Below are 26,662 nucleotides of genomic sequence, written 5' to 3'. Positions count from 1 at the left end.
GCAGGGAAAAGCCTGCGGAGTTTGTTTTTTTAAATCCAAGTGACAACGCATCCTCACACCAGTAATATGAGTGGTCGCAGACATAAACGTTATCATCAGTACATTGTGCATATTACGAACAAGCAAAGCTGGGCCACAGTCTTGTAACAGTTTGGAAAGCGAACCATCATCAAACTTCGCATTTGATATGGACCGAAGATGCATGCCAGAAAGTGTTTACACGGTGACAAAAAAGCGCAGCCGCTCGTTTCCAGTGCCCGTTTGATGAGGTTTGCATAAATGTTAATGAAATCTTTGGTGTGCAGAAGCATTGTCACGGTCGCAGCAGGTCTTTTCTTGTTTTTATTTTTTATTTATTTCATGGCCTTTCTTATTTCTTAAAACAAGTCTTCACAAACCGTATGTTGTTTTAAATGCTGCTATCGGTTATTTCTCAACGTCACCACAACTCTATAATTGACATGTTATCGATTATGCAAATTTATAAGTTTGGCTAATTAAACATTATCATCATCATCAGCCTGGTTACGCCCACTGCAGGGCAAAGGCCTCTCCCATACTTCTCCAACTACCCCGGTCATGTACTAATTGTGGCCATGTCGTCCCTGCAAACTTCTTAATCTCATCCGCCCACCTAACTTTCTGCCGCCCTCTGCTACGCTTCCCTTCCCTTGGAATGCAGTCCGTAACCCTTAATGACCATCGGTTATCTTCCCTCCTCATTACATGTACTGCCCATGCCCATTTCTTTTTCTTGATTTCAACTAAGATGTCATTAACTTGCGTTTGTTCCCTCACCCAATCTGCTCTTTTCTTATCCCTTAACGCTACACCCATCATTCTTCTTTCCATAGTTCGTTTCCACAACCTCCAATAATTAAACGTATTGCTGCACAAAGAGTGACAAATATTCACTATGGCCACCATGAACAACACTCGCCAAGGTACAGGGAACGCCATATGCATAGTGCCCTCAGGTAATTTTTAATTCTTGGCAACCTTCATACATAGCAGAATAGTGCAGAATAAATGTGAAGTTGATGTACTGGTCATTGCATGTTTGCCTTTATTCCACATTGCTTGCCGAGAAAAAGCTCTAAGATATTGTTAAAACAATAAAGGGACAAAAATGTTCGCTGAATTTTCGCTCTGCTTCATCGACCAATACTTTGAATGAGCTCGATTATTCGAGTTTAATCGTGGTTTCGCTACAGCTGTCATAAAGCCAGTGTAAAACGGCAACCAATATTCGTGCTCCGAACAATGGTTTATTAAAATTTTTAGACTCGATCTGTGCAAGTCACATTGCGAACATCGTTGCCGTGAGCACAATTTCGGAGACTTGCGACTTCGCCAAAAGTTTAATTATGATCACAATTTGGCTGCTAAGTTTGACTAAATATGAAACTTTACATCCTTGGGTAGCGTTCTGCGGCAGCAAGAGCATAATTTTGTGTGGTGTGGCCAGGCAGAAAGTTGTGTAGCCTGCGTACACATTTGAGTGATGATTGCAGTTGTCATTGCACATTTGTGAGCAAGAAGTTTCATGAAAGCAAGCAGGTCATTTGTCGGTGTGCCTCGCTATCATCCCTGTAACTTGATGCCGCGCACATGCCAAATAGATATACAATGTCACATGCACACACGGCATTCACCCATTAATCGACGCAGATGTGCCAATAGGGTGCAAAATCAATTGCTAAAATGTATAATGAAACTGATCAGCTACACGCTGAGCAGATTGTACGAACTTGTTCGTTCAGCACAGCTTTCTTTCCCAACTGCCCCATAAAATGGGAGCCACTTCAAATCATCTTAAGCTGGTTGGCATATATGCAAATGCCAAACACTTTTATAAAAAATTTGTAATGCATTGCATAGTGTAAAAAGTTTTTCATTTTCTTGTTGCCTAGTTACAGTTATGCCACCAAACACAAGTACAATCCCAGGAAGCCGACGCTAAAACGGATTGTTTAGGCTTAGATTGCAGGACTAAGCGCTAACCAACGCATGCCTATGGCTGTGTGGTTGCAACTGAAAACGCATATCCTGCTAAATTTGGGAACTTCATTTGAAATTAGTGTTTTGGCGCGGGTTGGTGCAGCTCGATGGTTTGGCGCAAGATGCCACAATTGGCGCAGCACTTCCATCCCTGGCGGAGGAGCGCGTGCAAATATGATCCTTCATAATTCCCACAAAGTGCAGAAGATGCATGACTGAGTGCATTTGCTGCCTCTTTGTGTCTGTTTGTGGGACTTCAGGTGCCTTGGAAGGGCCCCTTCTGTAACCCTCAATCATGAAATTCGCTGATATAGCCTCTTGATCGTGGCAGGGATGTGTCACTAATGATAGTGACAGGTCCTTGCCACGTCAGTCTCTTAGAATGGCGGATAATGACGCAATCGAAGGAAGGGAGTTATTACAACGTACAGCCTCAATTTTTGCATCATCACTCTTAGCCACGGCTGTTCAATTACACACTCGTGCAGCTGGGCTCCAGCATACAATGTTTCGTGGGAAACCTCAATTTTGAAGCTGTTTTCGCACCTTGAGGCATGCCATTACTCTAGTACTTTGCCTTAACAGAACTGCATAATCTTTCGACAGATATCTGTTGTGTCGGCAGCGGCAGGCAAGCGGGGGGCCCCGACGGGCGAACGCGCGGCTAGCGCCGGCGCAGTGAAGGAGACACGGAGCTAACTGCTCCCGATGAAAACCGGAACGAAGACCGAGTCGACCCGCGGCCGTTTCTTATTAAAAAGGCTTCACATGCCAGATGACACCTCCCGATTGGTACAAGCTCGTCACATGACAGAAGGGGGGTGCGCCATCTAGCTAAACAACTACAAAACATACATGTACAATGACACAGAGATCTGACAGGGGGCGACACTATACTACATCATCCCCCCCTGGAAACAAAGCAAGCATACAGTGAAACGCGCACACAAGACACGCACTTAAGTCCAAAGGCAATTTCAGTTCGTTCCCCCCCACGTTCACACACGCGCACCAGTCGCACACAAAGCACGCACTTAAGTCCACAACAATTTCAGTCCGTCCCTGCCCAAGTTCACATACACGTGCACCAGTCTTGGGCACCAAAACACAGGCAGTCACTCAAACAAAGTCTGACAAGGAACACGGCACAAAACTCACTGCACCGCAACAAGGAGCACATTTTATACCAGTGTTAATGAAACATGTGGACTGTCTCCTAAATGTCACAACGAGGCCCCTAGCCGTGGCATTTCGAAGACGGAAATACACTCTACACTACAGAAACAAAATCATCGAGCCACGGAGGCCGTTTTCTGTCACGATGAGGACGCGTGCGTACCTCAGAAGAACATTGGGGGTTGCGACGCGTATCGGTCGACTTGAAAGACCCAGTCGTCCCACTATTATTTACCTCCCCCTGGTTGGAAAACTGAATGTGGTTGTCGCTCAAAGCTGGAGAGGGTTGCACAGGAAGCTCCTCTCGACGTCCCAACAAGTCCTGGGAGGCTACCAATTCCCCAACGGAATCAGAGACGACTGCTGACTGTGTAGACTCAGAAGTGATACAGTCAGACGCACAACTTAACTGAAGCTTATGACTATGAGAAGATGCTGTCACTACAGACAAGTCATCGGAATGACTATCCAAGTTTGAATATGAGTACAAAAAGTCTCTATCACTTGTACACAGTGTACTACCTGCTGGATCCTTCATCACTACGGTTAACTTAGACACATGCCACGTTTGCCCATCACCGAGTAGAAAAGTAGATGGTCCTATCTGGGCCTTGACTTTACGAGGTTTACTGTACTTAAAAAATCCTTTCCTGTTAAATCTTATTCTGACGGTGTCTCCCACCTTGATAAGAGTTGCCTGAGCACCTCTACGTTTGTCTACGTACTGTTTAGTCTGCGACTGTTTCGGCAAGACCCTTTCTTGAACTTGAGGCACAAGACTGTCCTGTTCTCGTAGATCTACACAGAGCCGCATGGTTCCATCCTTCTTGCGCATTACCACGAGTGGAGACACCCACTCGGCAGCCTCGACGCGCTCGATGACGTCGCAGTCCTCGAGACGTCGCAGTTCATGTGTGACCTGGTCACGGAGAGCCAGGGGTAGTCGGCGCAACTTTGAAGATACTGGTTTCGCATCTTGCTGCCGATGAATTCGGTGCACAAAGTTGTTGACGAGGCCCAACTCGTCACTGGAAAGGTGATCAAAATCCGGAGGCACACCTGTGGGGCTCTGCACTGAAGGAAGCGATGGTAGACGACATGTCAACGATGTACCGTCGATCTGTATGCCCAAGCGTTGGATGGCGTCTAAACCCAGCAGTGATGTTCCTGTAGTCGTTACGTGGAACGTGACGGAGCGTGACCTTTGGAAAAACTGGACAGTGGTTTGAAACAGGCCTTGAATGTCGATGCGTTGCTTGGAGAAATTTTTCAAGTCCACTGTTTGTGACAGTCTGTGCTGTCGACCAAAGTGCTTTCCAAAATCTTCGGCAGCCATCAATGAGACAGACGCTCCCGTATCCACCGGCAGTCGCATGGAGACGCCGTTCACTACGACTGGAACTTCCAAATCTTTTTTAGTTTCAAAAGCGCTTACCGTCAAGACAGACGCGGACGGCTGCCCTGCGGAAGTTGAAGACAGCGTCTCTGCGGAAGAGACGTGTTGAACAGTACGGGTTTTTCGGCATACTGATGCAAAATGGCCCAACGTGTGGCAGGCGTTGCACCGCCGGTTCCTTGCTGGACAATTCCTATACGTTGCAATATGTTTGGTGCTGCCACACCGATCGCATGCACCACGCTTCCCGGAGGAGCCATGTGCGAAATGCCAGCCCTCTCGGCGGCTTCTCGGAAGAAGTCGGTCGTCTCGGCGACTTCTCGGAAGAAGTCGGCCATCTTCATGGCCTCCCGGACTACGTCGGCCATCTTGGCGGCTCTCCGGAAGAAGTCGGCCATCTTGGCCCGTCGACGGAACGCCAAGTTGAGGTGCCTCAATTCTTCGAACATTTTCGGAGCCGAACGCGCGGTTCGCTCGATGCAAGGCTTCTAACGAGCGTCCAATTTCTTCTGCCTTGTCCAGGGACAGGGTTTCGGCATGAGCCAGTAACTTTTCGCGAACGCTGCCGTTCGCTACCCCGTGTATTATTTGGTCTCGGACGCGCTCGTCGTAGGTTGCGGCGAAGTTGCACTGTACCGCCTTCTCCTTCAATGCGGTCACGAATTCCAGGAATCCTTCTCCCTCGAACTGCTTCCGACTGGTGAATTCGTGCCGTTCCGCCAGGACATTTGTTGACGCGGCGAACAGCCGGTCAAGCCGCTGCAAGAGTCTCGGAAACTCTGACGCTGGCGGGACCGCATCACTTGACGTTGACGCTGCGCCGGTCGACTGCCTTGCTGCTTCGCTTGAAGCTGACGCTGCGCTGGTTAACTGCCTTGCTGCTTCCTGCTCCTCGTCTGCAAAGTACTTCCGTTGTCCCTCACGCCCGAGAGCGCTGACAAGCGCGGACGCTCGTCGCGCATCCGTCCAGTCGCCACCGCCGGCCGCTTCGAGGTGGGCCTGAAAAATTTTTTTCCAGCGATACCAAGGGATTAACGGTGGCCTGGGCAATTCCAGAGAAACGGGAAGGTTCGCCGTGAAAGACGCCATGCCCGGTAGCGTGCAGGAGACAGTGCAGAAAACAAGCCGGAGCTCGCAGCAGGAATGGGGCAAGGAAGAACAAAGGGGCGAGTAGGCCTAGGCTCGGAAGCCTCGCGACGCCAAGTGCGTCGGCGGCGTTTGCCTGCCGTGCGGACACGGGAAGGGTCGCCTTACGAAGCTCGTTGGTTTCCCGGGGCTTCGGTCGGAACCGCTGCGAGAATCCTATCCTCGTCGCCAAAAGATGTGTCGGCAGCGGCAGGCAAGCGGGGGGCCCCGACGGGCGAACGCGCGGCTAGCGCCGGCGCAGTGAAGGAGACACGGAGCTAACTGCTCCCGATGAAAACCGGAACGAAGACCGAGCCGACCTGCGGCCGTTTCTTATTAAAAAGGCTTCACATGCCAGATGACACCTCCCGATTGGTACAAGCTCGTCACATGACAGAAGGGGGTGCGCCATCTAGCTAAACAACTACAAAACATACATGTACGATGACACAGAAATCTGACAGGGGGCGACACTACTACATTATCTTACCAAACCAATGCATGCATTGAGAAGTCATCTTACGTATTAATAGGACTAGTGTCCACTAAAGACATTTGCTTTGCCCGTACTCAATATTACTGCGCAAGAGAGAAGAGAGCAAAATGCATCCAGTCAATGGAGAACAGTGCCTAGCCTTTCACCACTGCACTCGACGTGATGCGGCAGGCCACTCCAGAGAGAGCTTGATCGAGCGGCCATATGCACAGAGTTTGGTGGAACACGTGTGCGTCAGTCAACACTTTACCTTCAGTTTTTGCGTGTGGCAGTGTTTCATATAGGTTTATATTGACACGTGTACTTATATTTATCGGGCGACCACGTTTCGCCGCCTAACAAATGTTATCGCACAGCGCGGGACGCGCCTCCATGCATCCGAAGTTTCTGGAAAGTTATCGATGCTTCTATCCGCTCTCTGTTGTCGCCAAACTTTATGTTATCTGATTTCATCGCCTGACGCGAATGGTGTAGAACTTTGTGGAAGGCACGCGGGTCCGAACGATTAGTCTGGAACATTCGACGACTGCTCTATAAAAGCTGACGCTCTTGACCTGCTGATCAGATTTTCGACGATCGACAAGTGTGTTCGCCGCTATCGTTGTGCTATAAGTGTAGCCTGTTTTATGGGCACAGGTTCGCCCAATAAAAGTTAGTTATGTCGTTCACAGTATTGCTACCGTGTTATTCAACGTCACCACCACGTGACATCTGGTGGAGGTGCTTTACATTCATGTACCGGACGCCCCCGACAAGCCGTAATTCAAGCCCGGGCCGCAAAGACAACACCAGCGCCGTCCCGGAACATCGAGCAAGCCGCCGTCTTCAACAGCTGCCCCCGGAGCACGGACTTCTACCTGAGACCAAGAAGATTGTGGCCAAGGCAACTCCAATGGCAGCCCCAGCGTCCGCAATCGTGCAGCAGCAGCCCAGGGAACCACCGACGCTCCGCGGTTCCACATTTGAGGACCCAGAAAGCTCGCTGGAAACATATGAGAGGGTCGCTACGTTTAACAGCTGGGCAAGCGACGACAAGCTGCGACATGTTTATTTTGCATTGGATGACGCCGCCAGGACATGGTTCGAGAATCGTGAAGCCACCTTTATGACGTGGGACTTGTTCCGAAGCGGCTTTCTGCAAACATCTACAAGCGTCGTGCGAAAAGAGCGAGCCTAAGCTCTACTGGAAACCAGAGCGCAGCTGCCGAATGAGACGATCGTGATCTTCACTGAGGGAATGAACCGTCTGTTCCGCCACGCCGACCCGTAAATGTCCGAGGAGAAGAAAGTCCGCCTGCTGATGCGTGGTGTAAAGGAGGAACTTTTTGGCGCAATGATACGAAGCCAACCGACGACCATAGAAGAGTTCCTTCGCGAGGCCACCAGCATTGAGAAGACACTCGAAATGCGGAACCGGCAATTCAACCGCCGCACGAACTCGACAAACTACGCCGGAGTTCAGTCACTGGCCACCGACGACCTTCGCGAGACCATCAAGGCAGTCGTACGAGAGGAGCTTCAAAGGATCTTCCCTTCATCGCAACCTCAAGTGGCCACAGTCGGCGAAATTTTCAAAGAAGTTCAGCAATCGCTCGGAGTTCCCGAGTTACAACCACAATCATCGCAACCCCAGCCAGAAGTGATGACCTACGCCGCCGTCAAGGTCGCCCTCCACGACCGCGCCAGTGCCCAGCAACGCCCCAATTCCGTCGTCCGCCGCCAGTACGACCACCCGTCGCCCAGCGCACCTACGCGAGGAAGACGGACAGTTGGCGCGCCCCCGACCACCGTCCGCTCTGATACCACTGCGGCGAAGCCGGCCATGTTTACCGCCGATGCCCATACCGCGAGCTGGGATTGCGAGGCTTCGCCGTCAACGCACAGCGCCCGAGGGAAGGTGAACGCCCTCGTGACATCGCCGACTACCTCGCCGCTACTCAGTGGAGCCCTCGACGACCGTCCCGTTTGCCGTCACCAGGCCGCTACCTGTCGCCACAGCGCCGACCATACACTGGCCCAGCCCTGGGCCGGTTCGTCAGCCCATATCCGGAAAACTAAAAGCAGCAACCGATGGAGGTGCGGTTGCTGTTCGTCGAACTGACGAAGATCCTCCGCCGCCGCCGAAGACGCCGAAAAGCCTATCTCGACGACATAACAACGACGACACACCGCCGTCCCGACGAAGTCTCGCAGGAAAGAACACGCTGACGAAAGACCACCTGACGACGCCACGTACCAACCACAGGTCAACGCGACGCAGCCGTGATCCGACGCCGAGGCTAACTGTAACGCAAGACAAAGAACCACCGACCTCGACGTACTTCTCGACGGCCACGCAGTCACCGCCTTAGTAGACACAGGAGCCGATTACTCTGTCATGAGTGGACCCATCGCAGCCTAATTGAAGAAAGTTAAGACTGCATGGGAAGGCCCGTTAATTCGGACCGCTGGAGGACACCTCATCACGCCGAGTGGAATCTGTACAGCAAGAATTACCATTCATGACCGGACTTACCCTGCCACCTTCGTTATCCTGCAACAGTGTTCACGAGACGTCATTCTCGGCATGGACTTCCTGAACCAGCACGGGGCAATCATCAACCTGAAGTCGAAGTCAATAACGCTGTCGGAAGATCAAGCGATACCGCCGGAGAGCCCTCGTAGTCACCACGCCTTGAGTGTGCTCGAAGATCAAGTGAGCATCCGGCCTCGCTCCAGCATTGTTATTTTGGTCGGCACCGAAACACCCGCTGACGTAGAAGGAGTCATCGAAGGCGACCAACGTCTACTGCTCGACCGTGAAATTTGCGTCGCAAGAGGAATCGCTCGACTGCACGGAGGAAACACGAAAGTGTTGCTGACAAACTTCAGCCAGGAGTTCAAGCACATCAACAAGGGCACGACGATCGCATACATCGAGGAAATTCAGGAAACCAGCGATGCCTTTGTCCTCTCGAATTCTGTCGCATCTACCCCGACGACCGTAGTTCCCGAGCCAGACTTCGACATAAATCCAAGTCTCCCCGTGATTAAGCAGCAACAGCTCAGAAGTCTGCTTCGACGATACAAAAACTGCTTTTCGACGTCATCGAGGATTCCACAAACACCAGTCGCAAAGCATCGCATAATAACCGAAGAGTGCGCTCGACAACTACGCCAGAGCCCTTACCGAGTTTCCACGCGAGAACGCGAAGCTATAAGACAACAAGTCGACGAAATGTTGCGCGATGATATCATCCAGCCGTCGAAAAGCCCGTGGGCGTCTCCAGTTGTTTTAGTGAAGAAAAAGGACGGAACCCTACGTTTCTGCGTCGATTTTCGTCGACTGAACAAAATCACGAAGAAAAACGTATACCCCCTCTCATGGATAGACGACGCATTGGATCGGCTCTGCAATGCTAAATACTTCTCATCGATGGACCTCAAGTCTGGCTACTGGCAAATAGAAGTCGACGAGAGGGATCGCGAAAAGACCGCCTTCATCACGCCAGACGGCCTCTATGAGTTCAAGGTTATGCCACTTGGACTGTGCTCGGCGCCTGCAACGTTCCAGCGCGAGATGGATATGGTTTTAGCAGGATTTAAGTGGCAGACCTGTCTTGTTTACTTAGATGATGTCGTCGTCTTCGCCGGAAATTTCGACGATCACCTTAAGCGGCTTGCGACAGTATTAGAGGCCATCAAGTCATCAGGGCTCACGTCATCAGCAAATCTGGAGTACGCCCCGACCCGCAGAAGACAGCTGCCATCGCAAAGTTCCCGCAGCCAATCGACAAGAGGGCAGTGCGCAGATTCCTTGGCATGTGTGCCTACTATAGGCTCTTTGTCAAGGACTTTTCACGCATCACGGAGCCGCTAACACATGTAACGAAATGTGACGTCGAATTCAAGTGGGAAACGCCGCAGGCCGACGCATTTCAAGAACTCAAACGACGCATGCAGTCGCCGCCGGTACTTGCACACTTCGACGAGTACGCCGATACAGAAATCCATACTGACGCCAGTAGCCTAGGCCTTGGTGCCATTCTAGTCCAGAGGAGAAACGGAGTCGAACAAGTGATAGCTTACGCTAGCCGGTCGCTGTCAAAAGCGGAAGGCAACTATTCTACGACCGAAAAGGAATGCCTCGCCATCGTTTGGGCTACAGCTAAATTTCGCCCTTATCTTTATGGCAGGCCATTCAAAGTCGTCAGTGACCATCACGCGTTATGTTGGCTAGCGAATATAAAGGACCCTTCAGGACGGCTGGCGCGGTGGAGCCTCAGATTGCAAGAATATGACGTCACCGTAATATATAAGTCCGGAAGAAAACACACTGACGCCGACTGCTTATCACGTGCCCCCATCGATCCCCCACTGCAAGACGACGAGGACGACGACGCCTTCCTTGGAATAATAAGCGCGGAAGACTTCACTAAACAGCAGTGAGCAGACCCGGAGCTAAAAGGCCTTGTCGAGTACTTGGAAGGGAACACCGACGTTGTCCCTAGGGCATTTAAGCGTGGGTTGTCTTCGTTCACGCTACAAAACAACCTGCTCGTGAAGAAGAACTCCTCACCAGTCCGCACCAGCTACCTTCTTGTTGTACCGTCAGCGCTGCGTCCAGAAGTACTGCACGCCCTACACGACGATCCAACCGATGGGCACCTCAGATTCTCCCGGACCCTGTCGAGGATACAGGAAAGGTATTACTGGCCACGTCTGACTGCCGACGTCGCCCGTTACGTCAAGACATGCCGAGACTGTCAGCGGCGCAAGACACCGCCGACAAGGCCAGCAGGATTACTACAGCCGATCGAACCTCCTCGTCGACCATTCCAGCAGATTGGGTTGGATTTGTTGGGGCCGTTTCCGACGTCAACATCCGGGAATAGGTGGATCGTCGTGGCAACGGACTACTTCACCCGCTTCGCTGAAACTAAAGCTCTACCAAAAGGCAGCGCAGCCGAAGTGGCGAAATTTTTCATCGAGCACATCCTGCTGCGACATGGTGCCCCAGAAGTCCTCATCACCGACAGAGGAACGGCTTTTACAGTAGAGCTCACCCAAGCCATTCTGCAATACAGCCAGACAAGCCACAGGAGGACAACTGCCTACCACCCGCAGACAAATGGTCTCACGGAACGCCTGAACAAGACCCTCGCCGACATGCTAGCAATGTACGTCGACGTCGAACACAAGACCTGGGATGCCGTCCTGCCGTACGTAACATTCGCTTACAACACGGCGGTGCAAGAAACAACCCAGATCACGCCGTTTAAGCTGGTTTACGGCAGGAACCCGACGACGACGCTCGACGCCATGCTGCCGCACGTCACTGACGAGGAAAATCTTGACATCGCTACCTATCTCCAGCGCGCCGAAGAAGCCCGACAGCTCACCCGCCTACGGATCAAGACCCAGCAGCGTAGCGACAGTCGACACTACAACCTCCGACGACGCTTCGTCGAGTACCAGCCCGGCGACCATGTTTGGGTATGGACCCCGATATGCCGACGAGGACTCGGTGAGAAACTACTGCGACGCTATTTCGGACCCTACAAGGTCATCCGACGTGTTGGCGCACTGGACTATGAGGTCGTGCCAGACGGCATTTCGCATTCACAGCGGCGCCGCGCACGATCTGAAGTGGTCGACGTGGTGCGCCTTAAACCCTTTTACGGACGCTGACGAACTTCCTTATTTTGTTGTTTTCTTTGCTACGAGTGCTTTTCTTTATTTCGTTTGTTTGCAGCATCGGGTCGATGCTTTTTAAGAGGGGGGTATTGACACGTGTACTTATATTTATCGGGCGACCACGTTTCGCCGCCTAACAAATGTTATCGCACAGCGCGGGACGCGCCTGCATGTATCCGAAGTTTCTGGAAAGTTATAGATGCTTCTATCCGCTCTCTGTTGTCGCCGAACTTTATGTTATCTGATTTCATCGCCTGACGCGAATGGTGTAGAACTTTGTGGAAGGCACGCGGGTCCGAACGATTAGTTTGGAACATTCGACGACTGCTCTATAAAAGCCGACGCTCTTGACCCGCTGATCAGATTTTCGACAATCGACAAGCGTGTTCGCCGCTATCGTTGTGCTATAAGTGTAGCCTGTTTTGTGGGCACAGGTTTGCCCAATAAAAGTTAGTTTTGTCGTTCACAGTATTGCTACTGTGTTATTCAACGTCACCACCACGTGACAATATTGACAAATATTTCTCAATAGAGAGTTTCAGATTAGGGGCGCAAGTGACTTGCATATCCAAAATACCCTAAGTGTGCTTGAGTTTCGCTGGAACCCCCAAGTGGCTTATGTGCGCAAGCAGAACGTGATCTGAACTATTTTGGCAGATTGTGCCTGAACTCACCTGGTCTCGGCGTGGATTGGCTGGCCCACTGTAGAGAGCGCAAAGGGTCCCCAAGGACACATTCTTCACCTTGTGCACAGGCTTGCCAACATCCTGCTGCTGCAGAGCTGCGTGTGCTGCCTGCATGGTCAAATGTCATGCCACGTGTGCTCAAAGCACTTGGGCAATAGCATACCTGGGTGTCAAACACATTCTGCAGCTTGATGCCAAACTGGAAGAAGAGGGCTGCACTGTCGTTCCTGCAGTCATGCATCACCTGCACACATGTAGCAAGTGGGCATCACTACATGCCCAACATGCCTGTTCAGGCACCCTTGCATTTTAATCAGCTAGGTTTGTGCTTACCACAATGACAGTATGTATGATAGTCAGTGATGTTGACCATGTTTTGCAGATTTGTTACCACAACGTGGAAGTGTCTCCACCGAAACTGTGGTTAACATATGTGGGAGATCCAAGCCAACCAAACTGATAAGGTAAGCTATCTTGAAAAGTGCAAAACTGAATTTAAAAACAGGGCTAACCAGCAACTTCAAGAACAACAGTTTTCAAAATGTTCCTACTGCGTACTGACACATATACTTCTTTATCTTTATCGGGCGACCACTTCTCACCGCCTAACAAATGTTATCACACAATGCAGGACGCGACTGCATGTAAAAGAAGTTTCTGGAATGTTATCGATGGTTCCATCCGCTGTCTTTCCCCGCAACTTGTGTAATTTGATTACATGTACGCGCGACGCGAATAGTGTAGAACTTTGTGGAAGACACGCGGGTTCCAGCGGTTACTCTGGAACATTCGATGACTGATCTATAAAAGCCGACGCGCTTGACCTGCTGATCAGATTTTCGACGATCGCCGAGTGTGTTCGCCGCTACCGTTGTTCTTTGAGTAAAGCCTGCTTTTGAGGGCACAAGTTCGCCCAATAGAACGCCAGTTTCTATAATCACAGTTTGGCTGCCTTCTTCACTGTCACTACTACGTAACAGTACGGTATGCTCACAAGCAAGTTAATGCCAGAAGCAAAGCTATCCTAAATGGCGGGTCGCCTTCAGTTTCCTTTGATGTGCATTTGTTGCACATACCATATTTACTCACACAATGAATGCACTCACATATTAAAACGCAACCCCAACATTGCTCTTCAAAATTAAGATTAGCCCCTTTGTAATAAATATACTCCCAACTGTTGTTCCTTGCAAATGAATGGCCGTGCTGAAGTTTACTAGAGGGTGCTATTCTGGACACTGTTAAATCCTGCAAGGTGGCACACTGAGGCAATCAGAGCTGTTAAGATCTGGCAATGCGCAGAGTAGCATCCCCAGTTCAAGACTGGCTATGCTGGTGCATGCCACCAAGTGCCACTTCTTGGTGGAAAAATTAATGGACCCTGCCGCGGCGCAGAACAAGAGCCAATCAAAATGGCACATACACTGCTGTACAGCTAGAAGCAAGGGAACCAGGGAGCTGTACAAACACTCACATTATTTTTAAAGCCAAGCTATGATAAAAGATATGCATAAAAGATTGCGACTAGGGGATGATACACAAAAGATGTGGTCAGTAGCACTAATGCCACAGCAGGACCCTTGAATGCACGGGCCTGCAAGCACGTGTTCTAAATACTACTATCGCAGCAGCCTCTGATAAGAAGCTGTGCTGCAGATGGTCTGGTTCTATAACATGTAGTACACCAACATCATTTAAAAAAGCTAAGAGTAATTTCCTCTTTCATTTTAAACAGTGCCAAAGAAGCATGGACAAGAAACAGCACGTGACCAGCATTGTCCCATCCTCCTCATTGTCCGCATCTTTTTGGAGCTATTTAAAATTAATGATCCCTATAAACTATCTCGCGCCCAAACCCTTCTTTGCAATTTGTTGTCAAAGTGTGGGTAGTTGCTTACGAACATTGTTGGATGTAGTGGAACTTGTTGACGGTGTGGTCAACGAAAGCGTTTTTTTCTGTGAGCCTCTAATTCATGAGACTCCAGCAACAAGTGGAGGGCTGTCAACATTGTGCCACATTTTCGACAGACAGGAGGCTCATCACCAGTCAGCAATTACAAGTGTATGTTATAAGTGTGGCTGATTATAAGTCAACAGATCATGACCTCGGTTAGTTGTATTTTTGAAATAAGTGGCAAATTTCCTAACTGTAGTTTAATGGCATGCAGCTTATTAGATGTTTCAGGGTCCCACAAGTGTTGCCAACAGTTCCTAAGGTTTTTGTTTAGGAAAGGTTTCCAGACTATGCGAGGGACAGCTATACAGGAATTAGTATCTTTTGTTGCTACTGATGTGGCGATTTCGTCAGCAAGCATATTATCCTCTATGCCTCTGAGCCCAGGAACCCAGAATATTATGACATGTCTATGAGATAAACAAATGGTGCATAACATTGAACAGAGCTCAATAAAAACTCGGTTTTTGTGCTTTTGTGGAGACATTAAAGCTTTTACAACATTCAATGAGAATGTGAATATTACTGCTTTCTCTAGTTTTAATTCTTGATGTGTTTCACCATGGACAGTACTGCATAGGCATTTGCAGTAATGATACTTGTCTGGGGGTGCAATATGTCAGATTCTGAGAAATAGCGACCAACAGCCACATAAGATACACCAACATGGGACTCTGCTGCGTCAGTGTAGACTTTGGAGCAAGAATACATCACTTCCACTGAAGCTCAAGAAAATGAATTCAGATTTGGATCTCTGGAGCATGCTTTGTAACTTCTAAAAAGATATATCACATTCTACTTCTAGGTAAGTTGCCCGTAACTATTTTCCGATCATTTAGTACAGCTGTTTTCTTAATGTGTCGGAGACTACGATATTATGTGCAATTTTAATTGCAAGGTTATCATGTAAATATCAGCGCACTAGCAAGAATGTTCCCAAATGGGAACAATAGCACAAAACGGTAGCAGGCATGCCGCTGATGCAGTAGCTGGCATTGACTTTATGAATGACCATTTTCACCAAACAGATACCTCGCCACAAGTTTCTGACCCTTGAGGAAGCTGTGGAACTGGTCCTTGACGATGATTCTCTGGGAAAGTTGACATTGTACTTTTGCCAGCATGGAATGCGGATGACATACTCTCTGACGAAGAAGAGGGGGACGCTGAAATTGCGCAGGTGGATGCACTGCCTAACGAAGTTTTCGGTGAAGCAGAGGTGCACACTTCAGATACAGAGAAAAATGAACCCGACGACAATGCAAAAGAAAAAAAGCCCATTCGAAGGCAAAAAAGCGAGCCATAACGATTCCTAAGTGGAAGTGCACTAAGAACAGGAGTTCCATGCTTAGTGCAGCAGGGTAGCCCTTGCGGGTGAATCATGCTAAATTAGAGCACGAAAACCCTTTTCAGTTCTTCACCTGCTTGATCAAAAAGGAAATTAATGATTTGATAATTGAAGAATTGAACTGCTATGAACTGCTATGCACAACAGCAGAATGAGTGTAGCTTCGAACTGAGTGAAGAAGACATTTGTCAATTTGTAGCAATTGTATTCTTCAGTGGCTACCTGAAGCTTCCTCGTACAGACCTTCACTGGTCAAAGGCTGACGATCTTAGTGCACCACTTGTATCGTATACAAGGAGTTGCCCCAAATTTCGAGAAATGAAGATATAAATTCATGCCACTGATAGCACAATGGTAGAAAAGGGAGATAAAATGGTGAACACACGGCCACTTTTGCGGCTAGTCATTGCTCCATTCCAACAGTTAGTAATATTCTCAACTAATCTCAGTGTTGATGAGCAAATGGTACCATATTTTGGTTGGCACGGCTGCAAAATTTTTATAAAAGGTAAACCAATACACTTTGGCTATAAGCTGTGGATTCTCTCATTGTCATCAGGTTACCCCTTTCACATTGACGTTCACTACGGAAAAACTCATCAGCAGAACGAAAAACATCCACTGGGAATGCGCATTGTAATGAATGTGCTGAAATGTGTAGAAGTGCCAACAAACCTGTGTATATAAGGTGGCGCTACAATCTGAAAAGACTTTGTATATAAGGGGCTTCGGGGAGTGGGAATAAACATTGTTTTGGTTTCCACCTTGCTGGTAGTCCACCTCGTCCCTCGGCTCCTGTGCAGAACATGGTGTCAAAAGTGGGATCCCGCTGTTAACGCTGACATGCCTGACACGAAATCCACCCCCGCCGAGACCATCGAACCGAAAGTGCAGATCGTTCACGCTGGCTCATCTGGTCTGCGCCCACCGGAGAACTTCACGTTTTCAAACCCGGGAGAACGGCCAATGTGGATTTCGATGTTCAAGGATTACGCTTTCGTGGCCGGCCTCCACAGTGCCGGCGACGAGGCCCAGGTATGGACACTTTTTTACTGTATGGGACCGCAAGCCAGGACCATTCTTTCGTCCTTGGGGGGTGTCAACATCGGAAGCACTTTCTTTCACTGCCGTCAAAGAAAAGTTGGATTCGCACTTCGTGCATCCAGTAAATGAGATATAAGAAAGTCGTCGTTTCTACTGCCGCACTCAGCAGCCGGGCCAACCTGTGGATGACTTTCTTTTTTGGCATTACGCAACCTGGTAAAGCGCTGTAGCTATAACAGCCCGCTCGTCGAGGACCACCTTGTTTGCGACAGATTCGTTGTAGACATACGTGACGAGAAACTACTGTCTGATCAATTGTGCCGTTGCACAAAACATACCGCTGAGGAAGCACTGTGCCAAGCGCACATACACAAGGACGCAGAAAAAGAGCGGTTATCACGCGCTATATTAAATATGGATAACGCTCTTACCGAAACGCTAAATATTGACTCGGCTCGGCAAAATGATAAGCCAACCCCTTCGCCGCGTTTCCGCGACAAGTCTGAGCACCCGGCTAGGTTATCGTGTGGCGTTTGTGGACGACAGCATCACTCGAAAAGATTGCCCAGCCAGAAAATCAGTCTGCCACTACTGTAGAAAGCTCGGACATTTTGCCGAAGTGTGCATGAAAAAGAATGCAAATGAGCGACTGGGTTCCATCGAACTTCACAACGTGGATTCATGATGAGCAAGGTACATAGACATACTAGTGAATGGGCACCAGGCCGAGTTCAAGATAGACTCTGGTGAGGAAGTCTCTGTTGTCTCGCCGTCTTTGCCAGGCCAACCACGGTTGTTGGATGATGTTGAAGGAGAAGTCTTGGGCCCTGGCGAACAGAGTCTGCACGTTCTTGGTACCTTTAATGCAACCTTACAGTGGGGTGATAAGTCCAAAGTGTAGACCTTGTATGTGGTTGAACGTCAGTGCACTCACCTGCTTGGGCTCCCTGCAATTGAAGCCCTTGGTGTTGTTCACTTCCTGGATTCTGCTGAGTGCGTTCGTTGCCCCCCAGTCAAGATTTTCCAAGGGTTGGGAAAATTTTGGCAAGCCGAATATTGCATTTGCGTTAAACTCGGTGCTTGTCCATTTTTCCTGAGAGCTCCAAGGCAGATTCCAATCCAATTCCTTTAAATGACATTGCCAAGAAAGAGCTAGACCTGGAGTCGCAGGACGTCATAAGGAAGGTAGAGATCCCAACTGAGCAGTGCTTCGGGCTTGTAGTCGTGCCCAAACCATCGTGCGGCTACAGAATCTGCGTCGATCTGACGAAGCTGAACAAAGTCATCGAAAGGGAGCGCTTCATCTTGCCGACGGTGGAACAGATCCTCGGCCAGTTGGGTGGAGCGCGAGTTGGATGCGCGGTCTAGTTTCCATCAGGTGAAACTTAGCGCCGACAGCCAGGAACTCACGACATCTTTAACGCCGTTCAGCCGGTACTGTTACAAGAGGCTCCCTTTTGGTGTGGGAAACAAGAGTATTTCCAGCAGTTAATGTCGAGGGTTCCTGAGCGCTTGCCTGGAGTCGTGAACCTGATTGGTGACATTCTAATCTTCGAGAAAGATCATCAAGAGCACGATGAGCGTCTGGTTGCAGTCCTAGCTCGCCTTGAGGAGGAGGGTGTCACCCTTGACGAAGTGTGCGCTTCAGGTCATCTCTATCAAGTTCCTTGGAGTAGTGATTGGGGCGTCCGGGGTCTCGCCAGACCCGGACAAGGTGAAGGCTGTCGGAGATCTGCTGCCACCGACCGACGTCAGCGGAGTACGACGATTTCTGGGAATGACCAATTATGTCGCATGGTTCATACCTCACTTATGCGACGTTACGGAGCCCATTCATTCCATCCTAAACAAGACCAGTACCTGGACTTAGGGTCCCAGTCAAGAAAAGGCCTTCTCACATCTCAAGTTGCTGTTGAGCTCCGACATGTGCAAAGCAAAATATGATTCTTGCTACCACACTGTAGTATCCGCAGATGCCAGCTCCTATGGCCTGGGAGCTGTACTACTACAGGACCAGCCTGAAGGTACTCGACGGGCTGTCGCGTATGCTTCAAGGGCGCTTACTCTGACGGAAGCACGTTATAGTCAAACAGAAAAGGAAGGTCTCACGGTGACTTGGGCCATTTCACGGTACAACCAGTTCCTTTGCAGCCTAAGCTTCAAGGTAGACAGATAACTTTCCTCTGGTCACCCTTTGGGTAACAAGGACCTAGAACTCGTGCCGCCTCGCATACAACGAATGCAGATAAAACTGATATGCGATATCAGTACGTGGTGAAATATGTGCCTGGAAAGCACTTAGCTACGGCAGACACTTTGTCACGAGCTCCCTCTGATTTGTCAGCCACTCGCATGGTAGACACCCTGGAGTTGTTTGTCAGTGAAATGTTCAAGGAATTACTGTCTCTTGTAGCAAGACAGCTAGAAGATGTCCGCATACAGCAAGCCCAAGCTGGCGTCTGCTCTGCGGTCATGAAGTATTGCACGAAAGGATGGCCAGACAAAAACAAGGTGCCGCTGCAGACCGCTCCATTTTGGAAGGCGAGAGACAGATTGAGCATATACGACAGCATCCTTCTGCTGGACCGATGACTTGTCATTCCTTCAGCCTTGCGCCACGATATTCTCGCCCTATTACACGAAGGGCATCAGGGAGTGCGCCGCTGCCAAGAACAGGCCAGGGAGTCTGTTTGGTGGCCTAACTGTAACATGCATGTTGAGCATATGGTGACCCGATGTGCCATATGCGCCGAAACTCGAGTTTAGTGTTCTAAGCCTATGTTCAGGGTGTCTACCAAGTTGGCATTTCCAAATTCCCCGAGTTTTCCAGGTTTTCCCTGAGTGCCTTTGCAAAATTCCCTGAGTGATGCAGAACTATGTTTTATGTCAAGACGGGCTGAAACCATATCGCCCGATGCTGTCACTCTCTAGTAAGCATACGTAAAATTTAAAGAAAAATGACTTAGTCTAATTTGAATACAAAAGAGTAGTGTTTATGTTATTCAAAAAGAGAATAGAAGGGAAGGGTTAGTAAAATGCATAGCAAATAAAATGTCTTCGAAAAAAATTGAAGATCGAGTCAGACATTCTCAAATACGAAAAAAAAAAGGAGATGATACAGAAGCAAATATCTTCGAATATGAGCTATTTCTGTAAACTGATAGCAAGCTCAGTGGTATGAGACCCGAACATTGTCACAATTGAGATTCTCTCTCAACAACTCGTAAGTCAACCTCAACTGCCCTGACATACTCTCAGCCCGCGCATGACGCCTGAGTGTTGTGTTTCACTGCTTTAAAGAGTTTGTTTTGGTTTGGATGAGGGACACCTGCATCTCGACTTTGTCGAGATGCAGGTGTCTTTTGTTTTTTGAGCTCAGGCTCCTTCAAAACGGCGGCAGCAAGCTTCCTTTCGCCTTTATTCCTCAATGTGTAGATCATTTCTGTTCTTCTCCTCCTTCCGCCACTCTTTCGCCCCAAGGACCATTTGAAGCATCTTAATTCTTGGTCAGTTGCACAGTCCAAATTCGATTTTTCGAACCCCTTAGGGACCGCGAAAACGTCCGAAAAATCAGCCAGCTGGAAAAAATTAATGCATGTCATTTACTGCCGTTAAGGGGCTCAAACCGCCACAGGCACATTCGAAAATGCTCTGAAGGCCTGTCAGTACACGTATTAGGCATAGCGGTGGTCGTACTGTGACAGGAAATACCGGGTGCACGCGTGTATAATTAAGGAATACATACTGTGTCCCATGGCAATAGTCCCTTTACACGCTTTTTATGCTTCACTGCAATACTTTTGCGTATGCTTCACGAAGTAACATTTCTGTACAGAGGCGAAGCTGACTTTCGGGAACCGGAATTATGCAACGCACCGTGTTTTCGAAGTTTCTAAGCAAATCGCGAGGACCACAAAGGCGGAGTCCGTGCCATTGCTCACAGCAGCTAATTCTTTCAATAAAAAACTCGGCACCCAACGACAAGAAGTTTCACAGCGAACGTCGAAGCAGCTAGGCCTAGCGTTGCCGCAGTGGTGGCAACGGCTGCCAGCGGATCTGCGTGCGAGAGTGCCGGTTCGAGGTGGCGAAGTAATCAAAACGACAGCGGTGGTGCCTTTGATTATTGCCGTTTCGGACCTGCGGTCACGGCAAAACGTCCGGAAAATCGGACGGCGAAGAGTTCTTGCGTCCGAAATTTCACACGTTCTGATACGTTGACTCTATGGGGTACGTAGCGGTGCCGCGAAGCCGTCCAAATTATCGGGAATCCGGAAAGTCGGTCGTTGACTGTACACTGGCAACTCCTCCAGCCGAAGACAGGGCGTCAAAGACGATTCATTACGATTCCTGTCTGTTACTCGAGCCAGCATTACCTCGACTTTCGACCCTTTCAGTAAAGTTACAGCTAATTTCCCCTGATATAAGCACAAATTCCCTGAGTTTTCCGAGTTTTTCCAGACTACTCAAAATCCCGGAGAATTCCCGGTTTTCCCGGTTGGTAGACACCCTGATGTTGTCCACGGTGACACCCGACAGACCATGGCAGCACCTTGGCATCGATCTGTTTCAACTTAGAGGGCGCGATTACGTCCTGATTGTTGATTATTATTGCAGGTTTCCTGAAGTAGTCTCCGTGGGGTCCACCACGGCACCAGCAGTCATCTCGGCAATCAAGAGCTGTATTGCCTGTTTTGGCATACCAGACATCCTCCGGACTGACAACGGACGGCAGTTTGTGTCCAACGAGTTCGCCGAGTTTGCGCAGTCATAAGGCTTCCGTCACGAGACCAGCAGCCGGAGGTACCCCCAGAGCAATGGAGAGGCAGAGCGCATGGTGCGCACAGTGAGACTTGCTCTTCAATGGTCCCGATCCCTACCGTGCCTTACTGTCGTACTGTGACACGCCCGGTCCCAACGGCATTTCTCCGGCTCAAGCCCTGATGGGATGGAAATTACAAACTCGTCTCCCGAAACTACCGGAACAACTAATGCCGTCGTTACCATGCCACACAAGTTTCAGGAAAAAGGACTCGTGGAACAAGGCACAGCAAGCAATGAACTACAATCGCCGCCATGCTTAGAGTGTACTAGAATTGGGGAGTGGGTCCAGCGGAGGCCCGGCGAGAGTGAAGCAAAAACATTGAAATTTGTGGCGGCGCTGCAGTCGCCTTCTTCTGACGTTCCGGCCAATCCGGTGCCACGACGGCCCGGCGGAACCACGCCTACCGATGGTGGTTACGGCGGCGCCCAGGTGTCGTCTGCTCGACGCGCCGCCGTCTCCTGAACACGCCGTCGTGCTTGTGTTTATTTCGTCATTTTCTCTCTAATTGATTTTTGTACGAGGTATGTAAAAAAAGAATACAATATAATTACTGCTTTGCCATGAATTGAGGTTCCTCGCTTCCGTCAAACGATGCCGTCTGCACGATATCTACGCGCGCAGACGGCCCTCGCATATGTGTCATGGTTTGTCTCGTAACTCGGCGACTTGGCACAGTGTTCGAAGAATGAGAGGATAAGGACACTTCGGCGAAAGAACTACTGTTGTGTAGTGGGTTGCATAACCGTATACAGTAGATTGAAAGGTGAGGCCAAGCTCTCGCTCTTCGGAGTCCCTAAATATGAAGAACGGCGACGCGTGCAGATGCTCATTCTTCACCACACCGACTCCATTCGTGAGCTGCACTTTGATGCAAAGTACATACTGAGGCATTTGTGCATATCACTGAAGGCCAGGAAGTATCTACACAGCGTGGAAAGCCTGCGCTTCGGTCTGTTGCGGTACCCACAATCATTTGCCGTATTTTCAGGATTATCTCTACGAGCAGCCTACACCCGAGCAGCCCACGCGAAAGAGAACGACCTCATATGCAACAGATGAAGGCCAGTCAACAAAGAGAACGCTCCCGCTCTCAGTTGAACGGTCATTCAGATTGGAGGCATGTGTCAATGGAAACCTGCGCGAGCTCGAAGACATAGACAACCGATAACATGCTTCCTATATAAACAATGTGTTTTGCTTTATTCACCCAGGGGGTCTGGAAAACCAACTACATCTCAGGCGTATATGACGCACAAAAATAGGGAAGAAAAAGGCTATTCCGTAAATATTTTCAAAAGCCACAATTAACCTACAAAAAAAATGTGCTGCACGTAAAGAATAATGTGACCCATATAGGCTCCCTAAATCTCAAATCGCTGCCGTTATTAGGGCATCGGGGAAATTTTGTTAGCATTCAATATATCGCCTTGAGAAAGGAAGAAAACAAAGGTTTACCAATTTTTATTTAACACCTAATTATGCCACACAGTTCATTAATTTCTGTAACTCATCCCATTACGGCACATGGTCCCCATTTCTTCGGAATATCAGCTATGAATTTCGTTTTCTCATGACACAGTGAAACACGCACATAAGGTAAGGAAAGCAAACTGCAAACAAGATCCATCTGACTGCGTGACTCCAGCTAATCCAGGCACGGTCATCCTCGAACGCAACTACAACGCTGCGCTCGACCGCGGCCGCGCTTTTTTTTTTTCTTTTGGGCACACACTCCGACCGGCGCCGCCGCGGCCTCCGCCGCGCGCGGGGGCGTGGCCTCCAGAAGAAGGCGATGGTGGCGCCCTCTGGATTTTTAATAAAAAGATGCCTCAGCGCGGAGCCCTCGTTGGACCCACTCTCCGAATCTAGTACACTCTAGTCATGCTTCAAGCCAATTGGCCCCTCTGAGTCCTAGAGACTATGTATGGGTCACTGACACACGCTGAAACGGTGAAGTACTCTCGGAATCCACGGTCCTATCTTGTTCAGACCCCCAGAGGCGTCCTTCAGCGTAATTGTCGACACCTGGTGCTTCATTCAACTGGCAGCATCTCTGCCTGCCCTTCCTGAGATCATGCAGCCTGCAGCACCTCAAGAAAATCCAACGCCGCCAGAAGTAATGCCGTGCAGGAAACGGTGACACAGACTCGCAGCGGTCTTATAGTGAGACCACCGCGACGGTTGGACCTGTAGGGCTCTGTCCCATAAGAGGTGAAAAGGAGGGATGTAGAGGTCACCACCTGTGGATATAAGGTGGAGCTACAATCTGAAAAGACCTTGTATACAAGGGGCTTTGGGGAGTGGGAATAAACATTGTTTTGGTTTCCGCCTTGCCGGTAGTCCGCCTCGTCCCTTGGCTCCTGTGCAGAACAATCTTCCTGGAGAATTGCTTTACATCTCACTCTCTACTACAAGTGCAGAAAGTGCAAGGGTTTTTGAGCAACTGGCACCATTAGAGGGAACTGACTGAAAAGGTGCCTGATAGAAGATTCAGCAGAACTTTCCAAACAATACAGAGGATCCTTTGACTACATGTGTGATGGTGAAATCCTCACTGTGATGTGGAACAATAAGTGTATTGCATTGTAACAAATTACGATGCAATTCAACTGGCAGCAACTGCCAGCCACTACAGCCAGGAGCGAAAGAGGGTGAATATTTCACAGCTCAGTCGAAAGTAATTGAAGAATACCACAAGCATATGGTAGGCGTTGACTTTGATCTATTTATCGACTATCACCCACGCATTCACGGCAAGAAGTCACATTCGCCTTTGCTGGTAACACTGCGTGTCGCTGCTTGTGCGAGCTAAAACTTGACCAATTGCAATTTACAAGACAAGTACTAAAGGCCTATTGTCTAAGTGGATGATTTCTCAAGAGCGACCAGGCCCAATTGGAGCCTTCTCGTTCCACTGCAGGGGAGGCAGTGGTCATTATGTGGTGCCATTAGGCAAGCAACTTTCTTAAGCAACTGTTGTTTTATGCATTGAAGCACAAAAGTAACTGGAATGCCAATGCATTTATCCGCGTAGTTCGGGAAATAATGTCTAGAAACTGGTCTCATTCTGGGAATTTCTTCCAAGTGGATCCGGCTTGCGAACGCCACAGCTAGAATTTGTCAACTGCAATATGGGCCATAAGGTATTTAGTCAAAAACTTGAAGATTAAATTTTTTTAAATTAGTTGATAACACATTAAATTTTTTTGTGCATGTAATGTCTGCCTCTTCGAATAGACCAACCCATGAACTAGATAGAATTGTGCTATCTGCCACAGGCAACCTTTAACAATTTTTGAAAGTGTTTGCTGAAACACCCAGTATATGGTGAGGGATCACTGTAGTCTGGCCTAAGGAATGACTATCAAAATAAAAAAATGTTGCAAGAAGTCTCCAAGACGTGGCGGCGGATGTCAGGAGCCTGCATAGGAAGATCAGGCGCCATATTGCTTAGTTCATCTGGTGTGGAATTGTGTTGATCGAATTTGCCTGCGGATGATGGTGGAACTTCCAAGTATGGTACAGATATCTTGCAATCCTCAATAGGCAAGATTTCAGCCAGCGACATGTCTCTTGGGATAACCAGTGCTAAGTAGTTAATGTTGAGGGGAGGGAGTGTGGTTCGCTTGTCTACAACAGTGAGCAGGATTTCAGCAGGGAGCAGGACTTCTTTGGGGCTGCAAACGTTTGGGGCTCCTATTCTAAAACACTCTACTCTCTCTACCTGCCCTGTCTAGCCTCTGCAAGCAAAACTCCTTATTTAGAAACAAAGGTTACGGTGCTAAACAGACGAGAACGAAGTGAGACACAAATGACATATACGGGTCCCCGTATATGTCGTTTCTGTCTCACTTCACCCTCGTTTGCTTTGTGCCGTAACCATTGTTTTTAAGTCATGAAACAACTAGCTCAGCAACAAGTTCTGTTAAATCGAATTTTTCTTCCCTGCATTCTCTAATATCAGAGCCCGAGGATTGCCTGTCACGGGCCCTGCCTTCATTTCTTTTTCCTCGCCTTTTTGCTGTGCGGTGTACTTCTGCTTATGGCGTCGTGCGCAAGCTGTTGCATTTGTCTTGTTTCGCACAGCACACGACTTTGCACGCTGTGAACAAGAACACCTGACTAGTGGCATACCGTATTTATTCGAAGCTAGGCCGATAGTATTTTTCAAATAATCATATTCCAAACTCTAGGGTCGGCTTAGATTCGAAGATTTTAAAAACGCAGCAGTTTTTCATTGAAACTGCTAAATATAGTGCATAGCTAGCGCCATCTAGACAAGTATTGCAGCTGGTACTGGCCATGCCAGAAGCCAACCCAACGCATATTATAGGAGGCGTTGGCCAACTATAGAGTTTCTCACTATAACACCTAGAGGGTAATCTGGCGCCACCGTCTATGGGAGTTTCTTAAGGGGGCACCGTGCCGTCATGGGAATGACGGTATATGTGTCTGCGAGGCTCGTGTTGGCTGGTGTTGTAAGAGGCTTCGTATAAAACGTGGATATGGCTGCGCAAATAACGTGTTTTCAAAGTAAAATCTTCATAAAATGTTTCCATTCATGCATATTACATCTTTACTCACCCACAATGCATGACCAAGCTAAGAAAATCAAGAACAGACGACCAACTGTTTCAAAGCGAGCGCGAACCTTGTCGTCTGTCCTCCAAGTTTAGCGGCCCGCTGATACTTTTTACGTAACATGTAGTCGTACACACAATAACAAGTTCTCATAGTTAAACAAAACATGTTTTCGCGTAACAATAAAGCTAAAACAGCTTTTCACGTGCTGTTCTAGTAGAAAATGAATCGTTGTGACATACGGAACGGTAGTTGCCAAGTGCGTCTTCAAGGTGTCCTGTCACTACGACAACGATGCCAATCCGAATCCACAACATACTGGCATTCCCATGCATACCACAGCGCAGCAGCGCCAGA

General features: G+C 48.9%; 1 protein-coding gene across 1 annotated transcript in view; it reads right to left on the bottom strand.

Annotated features, from left to right (window-relative positions):
- Positions 1-26,662, bottom strand: part of egl (Egl_like_exo domain-containing protein) — a 255,341-nt gene that overhangs the window by 41,977 nt on the left and 186,702 nt on the right. Inside the window, exons 6-7 of the mRNA XM_050177263.3 lie at positions 12,720-12,800; positions 12,545-12,664 (exon numbers count right to left, since the gene is read on the bottom strand). Coding sequence (XP_050033220.1) covers positions 12,545-12,664; positions 12,720-12,800 — 201 coding nt within the window. The remainder of the gene's footprint in view (positions 1-12,544; positions 12,665-12,719; positions 12,801-26,662) is intronic.

This window comes from Dermacentor andersoni, chromosome 9 (assembly GCF_023375885.2).
Source record: "Dermacentor andersoni chromosome 9, qqDerAnde1_hic_scaffold, whole genome shotgun sequence".
Taxonomy (NCBI): domain Eukaryota; kingdom Metazoa; phylum Arthropoda; class Arachnida; order Ixodida; family Ixodidae; genus Dermacentor; species Dermacentor andersoni.
The sequence above is the reverse complement of the archived record's forward strand: the minus strand, read 5'-3'. Positions and strand labels throughout refer to the sequence as shown.